Source organism: Pongo abelii, chromosome 11 (genome assembly GCF_028885655.2).
Source record: "Pongo abelii isolate AG06213 chromosome 11, NHGRI_mPonAbe1-v2.0_pri, whole genome shotgun sequence".
In the NCBI taxonomy this organism is placed as follows: Eukaryota; Metazoa; Chordata; class Mammalia; order Primates; family Hominidae; genus Pongo; species Pongo abelii.
In genome coordinates, this window is record NC_071996.2 from 60,693,049 (window position 1) to 60,705,689 (window position 12,641).

General features: G+C 37.8%; 1 protein-coding gene and 1 long non-coding RNA gene across 12 annotated transcripts in view; one reads left to right on the forward strand and one right to left on the reverse strand.

Moving 5' to 3' along the window:
• The window catches only part of CCDC148 (coiled-coil domain containing 148), a 330,389-nt gene that overhangs the window by 89,413 nt on the left and 228,335 nt on the right, over positions 1-12,641 (reverse strand). For all 11 annotated transcript variants that reach the window (XR_008522611.2, XM_054548893.2, XM_054548892.2 and 8 more), the window contains one exon: positions 9,907-10,025. Coding sequence is in view for 10 of the 11 variants with exons in the window: in XM_054548893.2 (XP_054404868.1) it covers positions 9,907-10,025 (119 nt within the window). In the remaining variant the exon portion in view is untranslated. The remainder of the gene's footprint in view (positions 1-9,906; positions 10,026-12,641) is intronic.
• Positions 1-12,641, forward strand: part of LOC103889965 (uncharacterized) — a 70,436-nt gene that overhangs the window by 45,216 nt on the left and 12,579 nt on the right. The window lies entirely within an intron of this gene.

A 12,641-nucleotide genomic window follows, 5' to 3' on the forward strand; every position in this document is an offset into this window, starting at 1 on the left:
GTGCGATGGCTCACACCTGTAATCCCAGCACTTTGGGAGGCTGAGGCAGGCAGATCATGAGGTCAGGAGATTGAGAACCTCCTGGCTAACACGGTGAAACCCTGTCTCTACTAAAAATACAAAAAATAAAAATAAAAAAATTAGCCAGGCATGGTGGCAGGCGCCCATAGTCCCAGCTACTCGGGAGGCTGAGACAGGAGAATGGTGTGAATCTGGGAGGTGGAGCTTGCAGCGAGCCAAGATTGTGCCACTGCACTCCAGCCTGGGCAACAGAGCAAGACTCTGTCTCAAAAAACAAACAAACAAACAAAAAGAAACAATGAGAACACATGGACACAGGGAGGGGAACATCACACACCGGGGTCTACTGGAGGTTAGAGGCTAGGGGAGGGATAGCATTAGGAGAAATACCTAATGTAGATGACGGGTTGATGAGTGCAGCAAACCACCATGGCACGTGTATACCTATGTAACCAACCTGTACATTCTGCACATGTATCCCAGAACTTAAAGTATAATAATAAAAAAAAGAAAGAAATCTAATGCTCCAACAAAAACTTTCAAATATCTGTAGCACTAGTCATGTACCAAAATAAAAGTCTGTGTTACTGAAGAGGAGAATTTGAGATAATTGATTCTCAAAAAGATCATAGCACCTAGATGTTCTATTTGGAATTACAGCATCTGTGGTCAATTCATTGACACATACATATGAAACAAAAATAATGGTGGGCATAAAGGGATGTAATAATGCTCATTTTATACATTAAAAAACATATTCTAAAGCATTTCTGATTGTTGTCTGGACTCTACCAGACACATACCTGCTGACATTCCATTTTTTGACCTGAACAAGTAAATGCAACACAGATCAACTTAGCATACAACGAAAATCCAGTATCTCTTTAACTGAACAAGATTTCCAAAATCAAAAATCAAAGTTGTAAACAACAAAGTAAAAGCAGCCTAAACTACTCAGCAAATGACATGCTTCAATTGCTTGTGGTTTGGAAGGAACCATACATGTACAGTCAACTTGATGTACAGTCATCAGGAGCTAAATCATCATCCAAGGCCTCCTGAATGACCCTCAGCTGTGCCATCTCTGCCCAGCTGGTGCTCCATTTGCCCACAGGCACAAGCTTACTTGTTCATTTTCACATCAAAATGGCTATATATTGCTTTGTCCATGAATTTCTTATCCTCTCTGTCAATCATGCTTGCTTAGGTAAGCTCCATTCAAGAACTACTACAATCATATCCGAATAATCTGTGTATCCATGTCCCAATGTATGAACACACACATCTCCCACAATTTGTTTTGTTATACTGAGGAGCAGGTCATAAGTACTATTATTATTATTATTACTGTTGGCCACCAATGAGGTTTCTTTCCATCTTTTAAGTTACTGCTAATTTGCAAAACATTTCTAATATACGTATAAAATATAAAACAGACAGTCCTATTAAGAACTGTATTTGTTTAATGGTTCACAGTGATCTTTGGACTATATCATTTGGCACATCCACTTGGAATGGGGATTTGGTTGACAGAGACTTAATGAACAAGAGCATCCCCATTAATTTTGAGAAATCTCATGCTGAGAAGCAAAAACATGACAAATGTTTGTAAAAATTTCTGATTAAGTCACTTTACTAAACATACTCTTTAAAGATCTCAAACATTAGACTGCGAACCCACTTTAAATTTCCTTAATGCCTTCCAATACAACATGTTGAAATTTGCACATTGTTAAGAAAAGACATGGAAAATAGAGAGAAACATCTGGCTTTGTTACTCAGAAAATGCAATAACTGTCAATTCCCTGATGTTGGCAAGGACCTCAAAACACACACTAGATTCGCAAGGCCAATTTAGTGTTAGAAAGGCAGCTGGCTCTAGTCTCTTCCTTCCCAAATGGTCATTGACATCTTAAACTTCAAATGTTTACTGTTTTACAATATGGGAAAATGCTGTTATTTGGGGAAAAATAACCTAAAATTAGTGCTGCTTTTGTTTTTTGTTTTTTGTTTTTGTTTTTTGTACTGTGGAAAGCAACGTTTTCTCCACTAAACACACACACACATACATACACATAACTGGGTTGTTAGAAAAATAACACGCAAAATTTTTACTTGAAGAGGTTTTCTAGAATTGATAAACTGTTCCATGAATATAAGTTTCACCTATATGACCTCTCTGAGCTCAGTGAGGGTACTGTCTAGGAAAAGAGAAATTATGGGCATTTCTACAAAAAGTGGAATGGTCTTAAGAACCCAGTAGATGACTTTGGGCCCATACTTCATAAAGTGTAGAAAGAACTCTAGCACAATGGTTCTTAAATTTTGCTGCACTTTAGAATCCCCTAAGAATTTCCCAAAAATGTGGGGGTCAGAATTTTCCCCAGAGATACGAATTTAGTTGGTCTGGAGTCTGGCCTGGGCATCAGGACTTTCAAAAGCTCCCCAAGTGATTCTAATGTAGCAAAGAATGGAATAACAGCTGCTCTAGTATTACATGAGCATTGACTGATAAAGTTCTTAGAACCTGTAGCACCCATTTGTTGGTTGTACCCAACTTCAGTTTTTTTGGTCATGAAATGATATCTAGAGGAACTCCTTAGCTAAGTAAATCTGCTTTTAGAGATCTTTACAATTATCTTCTGGAGTATATTGTTAAAACATTTTTAAAACATTAAAATTAGCACAAAGGAGGTAAAATGAGAAAAGCAAGCTATTTATTAAATTACAAGAAACAGCAATGGAGATAAGTAGATGAAAGGCCACAATTATAATTATCCTTATTAAAGCAATAATTGGCAAATACAGAGGAATAAGATTTTTATGTTAACTACAAGCGAGCTGAACTTCAGAAAAGTTAAAGATTGAACATTGTAATAAGCATTTTCAAAATGTCATAATGTAAAGAGGAGAAAGGCCCCTGTGCTTGAAAGAATGGTCTAATTTCTGCTTGCATGCTCTGCAACAGTCACTGATAATAGAAAGCAGTGATGCTAAAGATATACAACAAATGAGATATGACCGTTACATATCCTAGCTTTCTACTCCTCCCTGTGTCGTAGAATCTTTCACTACCCAATATAAAGAATACTCAGTAAAGAAAGTTTCTGGGAACATGGTGAGTGTTTAAAATCACCTGAAAACAAAATAAACATATACATCAAAGAATCACTGCAGCTGTAGAGAACTCTACACTGCAGTGACCAGGGCACCAGTATTGGTCCCAACAAGGTTAGTTAGGAAGTGCAGTCAGTGCCCTGCTGAAAAGAAAGAACAACCACTGCATGCGAAAGAGACAGTTTAGCTTTCAGCAGTGGTGGGGTAGGGGGAGGGGGAGAAGACTTTGGGTAAAAATTACCATGAGGGCTAAGTGGCAACGTTTTGGGATGGCTAGAAAGGAACTTGGAGCATAGAGTTACAGAAACTAAAGAACACAAAGAATAAACATTGTGGTAAAAAAAAAAAAAAAAAGACAAAGATACATTCTTTTGTCTATTTTGAAGACTGTCATTTGTTACCCAAGAAAACTAAAGGTATCTTTCACTTAATACTCATATTTTGATTAGTATTTTAACTTTTATACATTTTGCTATCCAGTTTGCTCACCAATTTGAAGCCCATCACAAGACAATCAATGAAACTGAAACTTACCTGTGGCAAGCACCCCAATATCCACCAATTTATTGTTGCAACATAAAAAATGAAATGAAAACTACTAGAAATTAGGTAATAAAAACACAATATTTCAAACCTTGTAGAATATGGCCAAAAATAAACAGGAAAATAAAAACTATAGCCGAGTGAATTAATTAGGAAATAAAATACATTGAAAACAAAATAACTAAAGCTTTCAACCCAAGAGGCCAGAAAAAACACAATAATATTCAGGGTCATGTTTCATTCTTTGTCTTCCTTTAGCCTCCATCCCTGATGACATGAGTCATCAACTCTAATTCATGTAAATACTTCACACACATCTGTCAGCTTTTGTAGCACTTCTGCTTCCCGCTGTCACTTCCTTAGTTCAGATACTTTTTCTCACAGAGCTTACTGAAGGAAACTTATAACTGGCTTCTTGGTCACCAATTTCTACCTATTTCAAAAATAATTTGTCCTCACCAGAAAAAAAAAAAAAGATGAACTTTTCTAAAGGATCTAGCAGAAGTCTAGAGCTGTAGAGCTATTTGGAAGCATGTCCCCAGGCTGGAGATTAAATTTGGTATACGTGTCAGCTCTCCTTAATAAAATTTCAATACAAAAAAAAATCAACAACATTTCTAAGTGAAATTTGACATAAGAATAGCTAAGATATTTTTGAAAAGAACAATGAGTGAACACTTGTTCTACTAGATAGCAAAACAGAATAATTACAACAGCACGCTATCAATGTAGAACTATAAACATAGATCAGTTTTTAATCTAATCAAGAGTCCATATGGATATAAAAGTATAATTAGAAATGTAATATATAACAAAGGTGGCATTTTAAATCAGTGGGTAAAGATGAATCATTAAATAATTGGTGTTGAGATAGTTGGCTATCAATTTAGAACAATTTAGCTCATATCACTCATTAAAATAAGTTCCAGATGGCTACAGAACTAAATTTTAGAAGAATTATGAATAATATATACTATTTTAAAAGAATTAGGTAGGTTTATTTGCAGAGATACCATGTATCATTTTGAAGTTTGTGCTCTACAAAAATGACCCATGACCCAGAGACACAAATGAAGTAGGACATCCAGCTTTGCCTCTGCTTGTCAAGCTGTATGCCATGGTTCAGAAGGAGTCTTTTCCTAATTTGTCCACTTGTAGTAGGAGCAATATGCGTGTGCCACCAGAAGGAGGCACCTTTTTCTTTTTTTTTTAAATTATACTTTTAAGTTTTAGGGTACATGTACACAATGTGCAGGTTTGTTACATATGTATACATGTGCCACGTTGGTGTGCTGCACCTTTTTCTAACTAGCACAAAGGACTTATATGCCAGCAGCAACCCATAAATAGAAGTTAGTAGTAAATAGTCGATTTGTACATACATAAATGCTTTTTTTACACAAATGGTTGCTATAGACTGAATGTGTCTGCTCAAAAGTCATATGTTGAGGGCCTAACCCGCAATGTGACGGTATTTGGATATGTAGCCCTCACGGTGGGAGTCACGCCCTTGTAAGAAGAGACACTCAAGTACTTGCTGACTCTCTTCACCATGTGAAGTCACAGCAAGAAGGCCCCACTCTGCAAGCCAGGAAGAGACCCCTTACCAGAACCTGACCATGCTGGCACATTGATCTTGGGCTTCTAGCCTCCAGAATAGTGAGAAAATAAATTTCTGTTGTTCAAGTCACCCAGTCTATGATATTTTGTCATGATAGCCCAAGCTAACTAATACAGTGGTATTATATTGTTAAATGTGTTGTGATTTTTGTTGCTCTTCTGAAACTTGATTTTATATAGGTACACATAAAATAGATAACATGCATGTATATGCATTTAAAAATGATAAAAGCAATGGCTTTTAGAGAAGAGACTACATGAGGGTAGTGGTTAAGGGCACTTTTGCTTTAACTTTAATTTTTATAATAATGTCCTCATTTTTACATGTTTTATTTAAAATATTTTTAAAAATATTTATTTAAAATGTACCTATATATACGTACTGTATAAAATCTTTAAGAACAGCAACAAAAAGCACAACACTTTTTTTTTTTTTTTTTTTTTGAGACAGAGTCTTGCTCTGTCACCCAGGCTGGAGTGCAGTGGCATGATCTCGGCTCACTGCAACCTCCGCCTCCTGGGTTCAAGCAATTCTCCTGCCTCAGCCTCCGGAGTAGCTGGGATTACAGGTGCGTGCCACCATGCCTGGCTAAAAAAGCACAATACATTTAATAATATAATACCATTGTATTAGTTAGCTTGGGCCATCATGACAAAATATCATAGACTGGGTGACTTGAACACCAGAAATTTATTTTCTCACTATTCTGGAGGCTAGAAGCCCAAGATCTAGGTGCCAGCATGGTTAGGTTCTGGTGAGGGCTCTCTTTATGGCTTGAAGTGTGGCCTTCTTGCTTTAATATTTTGAGAAAAAATACATTAGTATTTCATGATGTAAAAGTCAATTGATAGGAATTGCTCATATTTAATGAATACTTAACTGTGTTCCAGGCAGTGAATGTGTTACATTCAATGTATCATTTGATCCTTGCAACAATCTTAAGAAGTAGATACTGTTTATATCCTCAAGGTACAGATGAGGAAACTGAAGCACAGGGAAGTTAAATAACTCATCTAAAGGTCACACAGCTATAAAAGATAGAGCCAGGATTCTAATGTCAACTGATTCTAAAGCCTTCCCTCTTAATCTCAATGGCATGTTGAGAAATAAAAACAGGGTATTAGGAGGTTAGTGAAAACTTGGGCAAAAACAATTTCGATAAAATGAAGAGGGCAAAAGACATATTCTAATAGAATGAGAAGGTAAATGTGATTAATAAATAAAGCAATTTCTATGTCTTTTTTTAATGTTGAACCACATGAAATTGCCAGCACTCAATCATTTTGACCTACAAAAATGGAATTTTATGTGGTTCAACCTATCATTTTATTTATGTAGGTATATATATACACATGTATATATATACACACACATATATATGTATATATATACACACACACATATATATATATACACATTTTATTTTTTTGAGATGGAGTCTCGCTCTGTTGCCCAGGCTGGAGTGCAGTAGCGTGATCTCGGCTCACTGCAAGCTCCACCTCCCAGGTTCACGCCATTCTCCTGCCTCAGCCTCCCAAGTAGCTGGGTCTACAGGCGCCCGCCACCACGCCCGGCTAATTTTTTGTATTTTTTTAGTAGAGACGGGGTTTCACCGTGTTAGCCAGGATGGTCTTGATCTCCTGACCTTGTGATCCACCCGCCTTGGCCTCCCAAAGTGCTGGGATTACAGGCGTGAGCCACCGCACCTGGTCGAATATTGTTTTTAAGAAATATAATATTAGAATTTAAAAATAGAAAAGGGAAGTAAATGACGGAAGTTTTCAAACTCTCAAGGATATGTGTGTGTGTTCTGAACACAGTTCTGGAAACTGCTTCAAGCCACCTTATTCTGATTTGGAAAAAAAGTGTCTGTAGTTAAAATATCAAACATAAGGTTTATGAATTGTATTTCAGTAGTACAGAAAAATGTTTTAACCAATCAACCAAATTTCTTAGTTCTATGTAGTTATGAAAGAAGACAACTTCTGGTTACTATCAAAAGCAAAAACTATCAGCAATTTTGTATGTTGAATTCTATCTCCCTAAGTCACAAAACAAGGAATATACATCTATAATATTATAAAAATTTTTCTGAAAATTATATGTCTTAAATATCCTGATATTTTAAAGGCCCTTTTCACTGATTTGCCATTGGCAAATAAGCATTGGACTCATAATTATCTGAATCTACAGCATTTTAACATAAGAGTTGAACAAACATATCATAGGCCCTTAAAAGTTGATCAACTCTGTCCTCAGAAGTTATCCAGTTCAATTTTACAAAGGACAAAACAGAGCCTGTGGAGGTGAAACGACAGACTTTCCCAAGGTCATATACAATTCAAAGAAGAGTCAAGACTAAAACCTTGGTCTCCTGGCTCCTAGTCTTTAGTACTCTTTTTAGTATCTTACAATATGCTTATTTTTTTTCTGTTATGTAATACAGATTAATCTGATTTTCCTTTTCTTCTTTTTCAACTGAAGTTCGGAATCAGCTAATCTTGATAATTATTGGGACAGGAAGCAAAAGACTGAAATGACTCTGTAATCAAAGAAGCTCCCTGACTATGAGGGGTAATTTTAGTGGAAGCCTGTCTCCTAATGCTGGAACTACATATCTGTTCTGTTTTCCCCATTCCTTTTAATTTCTGTGGCCCTCTTTTGTTTTGGTAGGATAGCTTTAGACTGATCAACCTGCTGTTGCCTTGCCCTTTAGTATTTAGCTGTTTGGGAATTCTTATCAACCTACTTGTTTCTGACCCATGGCCTGTATCCACTTAGGTCTTGGTTTGTGTTTGTTAATCTGGGTTCTCATTGGTGGCTTCACCTTCTAACCACGAGCCCTGGCTTTGCTATATTCTCAGTTCTCTCAGTAACAGATTATACTAAACTCTAAAATCCTGAGCTACCTGGCAAATAATGTGCATTTCGTCCAGAAAATCCTTAGGAATGCTTAGCATCTATTTGAAACTCCAGATTCAATCTAGAACCTCAGTGATTAGAGTTTGAGATAACAGTTACATGGGTCACAAAGGAAGCTTCCTAGATACAAGTGAACCTCATTGTACCAAATGGTTATGCCTTCCAAAGTTATATGTCAGTCTGAGGGGCAATTTTCAAAATAGGCTTTATTTATTATAGTGATTTTAGGTTCAGAGTGAAATTAAGCAGAAAGTATACAGTTCCAGGAAATTTTTTTACAGTGACTAACTTAGGTAAATGTATCAGGGAAGCTCACTATTGAAAGGAAATTTACTGTGATTTATGTTATGAAATGAGAGCTCTCTCTTCTTTATCTTTGGTGAAAATCACAAAGGAGCTAGCTAAATTAGATAACTATGCCAGTTATCAATGTAATGTCTCACAGCTCTAAATCCACCCTTCATTGTCTGCTCTCTGAAAATGGAGATGGACCCTCTATCTATCCCTACAAATGGCAAAATATTAAGCAGTGTCAGAAAAGGCTGCTTGAAGGACACTGCAGAGGAAGGGGATTTCCTTCCTGGTTTGCGTGTTTATGCCTTCTTGTTCCTACCATACAGCTGCCAGCAGCACATGTAGGGGACACAAGTGTTGCTGTGTCCACGGAGTTCCAATGGCACACCCATGGTCAGTCCCATCAAATTTCAAAGGTACTTCCATGGTCAGATTTCCATTAAGCCTTGCAAGCAATTCAATAATTGGCTTCCAGCTTTGGCCTGCCTGCACCCAAGTTGGGTGTTCCCTGTTTGCCTAGTGACTATTGAACTAGCTCTATCTTAACCCACCCAAGAACTTCTCCACCATTCAGAGGGTCACAACCATAGCTTTTACAGTAAGGTGTGAATCCCAACCATGGAGACGGCTCCACAGTTCCAAATGTGTTTCTTCCAAGGGAACCCTACTTCAGCCCTAGGGTATTCTTTAGCATGCTATTTATCTCTTTATATAGAAAGGATTTCCTGTTAGAGTTTATCATTTTTTCTATTAAACTTTCCCTGTTCAAATTACTATATGTTTTTTGTCTCCTAATTGACCCTAACTGATACAGTAACTTTGGAAAAAATAACTTAAATCTCTTATTGTACTCATATGTAAAATGAGGAGACTAGGCTGCTTGATCTCAAATGTCCTTTCCAGATCTAAAATTGCATATTTCTGGGAAATTCCAGATTTTTTTCATGTATTGGGCATGCCCTAAGTATGTTATAATAAATACCACACAGCACTGTATAATTGTGTACTGTCTTCCCCAGCCTCCATCACAGTAAATGGGTCTTCCTTCTTATTTGAATAATGGTTTCCTCCTTCTGGGTCAAGAGATAGTTACAGCAGCAGCCAGTATCATTTTATGCACACAGTGGGTAATCAAATACTATCAAATCCTCTGTGAGGGTTTTAACTAGGAAGCTATCTAAGGAACAAAATGAAAAACCAGAGGTTCATGTATGACTATGAGAATTTAAAATGCATTATAGATATCATTGTATTCATTTGTGAATATAAATATTGAAAGGATACATTAAGTATAGAAAAACGCTCCCTCTGATATTATTTATTCTAACACTTTACAAAAGACTCTATTCACCACCTCCATTACCACACAATTTTAAATTTTCTTTTACCTTTCTCTGTCTTTTAGTGACTGTTCAGCCATTAATTTCTTCAGTTCTTCTAGACGCTGAAGATCTCTCATTTCCATTTCTTGCCACTTCTGTTTTTTCTTGGCCCAGTACTTTTTTATCTATTGTATAAATGTTACATAAAATTTAAATTAACAACAGACATGTAAAAATGAGGGGAAAAGCCATAACCATATCCACTGGTTCATATTACAAAATTGAATTTAAAGGGCACTTCATCTTTTTTGTTTCATAGATATGCTTATAATACACTGGCAACAGAAAAATAAACTAAAACACGAAGGTAGATGCCCTGAGAAACTGCAAGGTTTAACAATTTCTGCAATGAATGGAAATATAACTTGTGCTGACCTAAGGTTTTAATCTATGGCTAAAATAATCAACTTTCCAGAGAACCACAATAAAATTATGTTATTGTCTCTAAAGTATATGATCTACCTGTTACTCAATTTTTATCTTCTTATGGTAATGCAGTCTTTAACAAATATAGCATTAAAACTATTTTTATTTTAAAAGCATTAGTTTATTTATGCTAATGGACAGCAGGATGTTGAAAGCTTTATGCTTCTGGGGAAGTGGCAGGAGATAGGTGGGAGGAAGCAGGAAAAGAGCAAATTAGCAGGGTTGTGGTATAAAGTAGTTCTGACTTATGTGGTAAAATAAAGGTCAAGCTTATCAAGTGCAAAAAGGTGAAAGCAGTGTTATTAGTAGGCCTGTTTTACTTCCCTTTTCCGGAAATGGAAGCAAAATGAGAAAACCAGAGATACGTATGAGCTATTTTCAGGGAGCTGAAACCCTTATTCAGGATTTCCCAATATGATGGGACAATGAATGTTTATTTGACAGAGGCCCATTCCACCACTCTGGCCTGCCATGTTGTGCCTGAGTCAAGAGACTGGCTCTTGCAGGTGAGTACCTCAATGGTAAATAGTGAGTGACTGGCAGCAGGGGGTCTGCGGCAGAGGCTGGGCTAGCCCTACCCCTAAGGTGGCATTTTCTCTTCTGAGACAGAGGTGAATAGGAAAATCTAAGTGGTTTCCTGACTTGCCCTAGCAACATGGTCTCTGATTTCTGGGAGAATCAAAAGAAGCATCCCAAGCACCATCGCCACAGACATAGCAACTCTGCAGCCACAATAGCAACATCTGTTCGATGTTTAATGAATAATTAAATAAGCCCAATGTGCAGTGATATCCATTGCAGAGATGACAGAGCTCTGGATTTAGAGAGAACAGAGATAAAGCTAGAAAGGCAGCAGCATCCAAGATGGAGAGAGAGAGAGAGAGGGTGGGTGCAGGAGAGAGAGGAAACATTGATTGACAAGGAGTGTTCTAGAGTCCTAACTGATAAATGCCAGGGAATTCTATTAATGACAGATATGGAAATGTTAGCAATGATTATGTCATCTCCATCTGGGGATTATAAACCATCTTTATTTTATTCTTTTCTGCATTACCTTATTTTTGCAATGAATCATATTTCTTTTATAATCAGAAAAAAATTAAGCTACTTCAAGACAAATTTTTTTAAAAGAACAGATATGGAATCAAAGAGCATTTTTCTCTGGGTTAAAGCAGACCAATAATACTTCCTTACTCCCAGCACTGGCCTTGGAGAAAGTCAGTGGCTCTTTTGCAGACAATTCCTTGACCACAAGCAGAGCAACACCAGGTTGCCGGCATCCTCAGATTTCTGACACCACTTGATCACTTGATACACTGTCCTGTGCAGGCCCCAGACATATGTTATACCTGGAGCTTTTTGCAATCTCAAGACCAATTATTTCCATCTTTGACTCTGAAGGTACCAACCTTCAGGCATTGCTATAGCATAAGTGTGCTCTCTCCCTCTCTCTCTTTCTCTCTCTCTCTCTCTCTAATCCTTTTCAGTGCTTTCCACTGAGACCTCTGGAACCCCTGTGTCATCACATGTAAAACTCCCTACATCTTCAACCTTCAGAAAACTATTTCCTTGTTTTCACTGAAATTCTTTTGAGTAAAGGATACTCATATTCTGATACCCCACGTGCCATTTGGCTGGGGAATAGCTTGGGCATTTTCCTCTTGTTAACTGTCTGTTTCAGACCATTATGATATGTACAATTCTTTCTCCCTTTGATGTTAACACCTCATGGATATATCACCCTCTACCTGTCGTTATCATTGGCATGTGTAAATTTCCAAGTCACTCCCAACTTCTCATCAAGAATTCAGATACTTGGAGTGGAGCCAAGATGGCTGAATAGGAACAGCTCCAGTCTACAGCTCCCAGCGTGAGCAACGCAGAAGACGGGTGATTTCTGCATTTCCAACTGAGGTACCAGGTTCATCTCACTGGGGAGTGTCGGAAAGTGGGTGCAGGACAGTGGGTGCAATGCACCGAGTGTGAGCCAAAGCAGCGTGAGGCATTGCCTCACTTGGGAAGCACAAGGGGTCAGGGAATTCCCTTTCCTAGTCAAAGAAAGGGGTGACAGATGGCACCTGGAAAATTGGGTCACTCCCACCCTAATACGGCGCTTTCCCAACAGTCTTAGCAAACGGCACACCAGGAGATCATATCCCGCACCTGGCTTGGAGGGTCCTACGCCCACGGAGCCTCGCTTACTACTAGCACAGCAGTCTGAGATCAAACTGCAAGGCAGCAGCCAGGCTGGGGGAGGGACACCCACCATTGCTGAGGCTTGAGTAGGTAAACAAAGCAACCCAGAAGCTGGAACT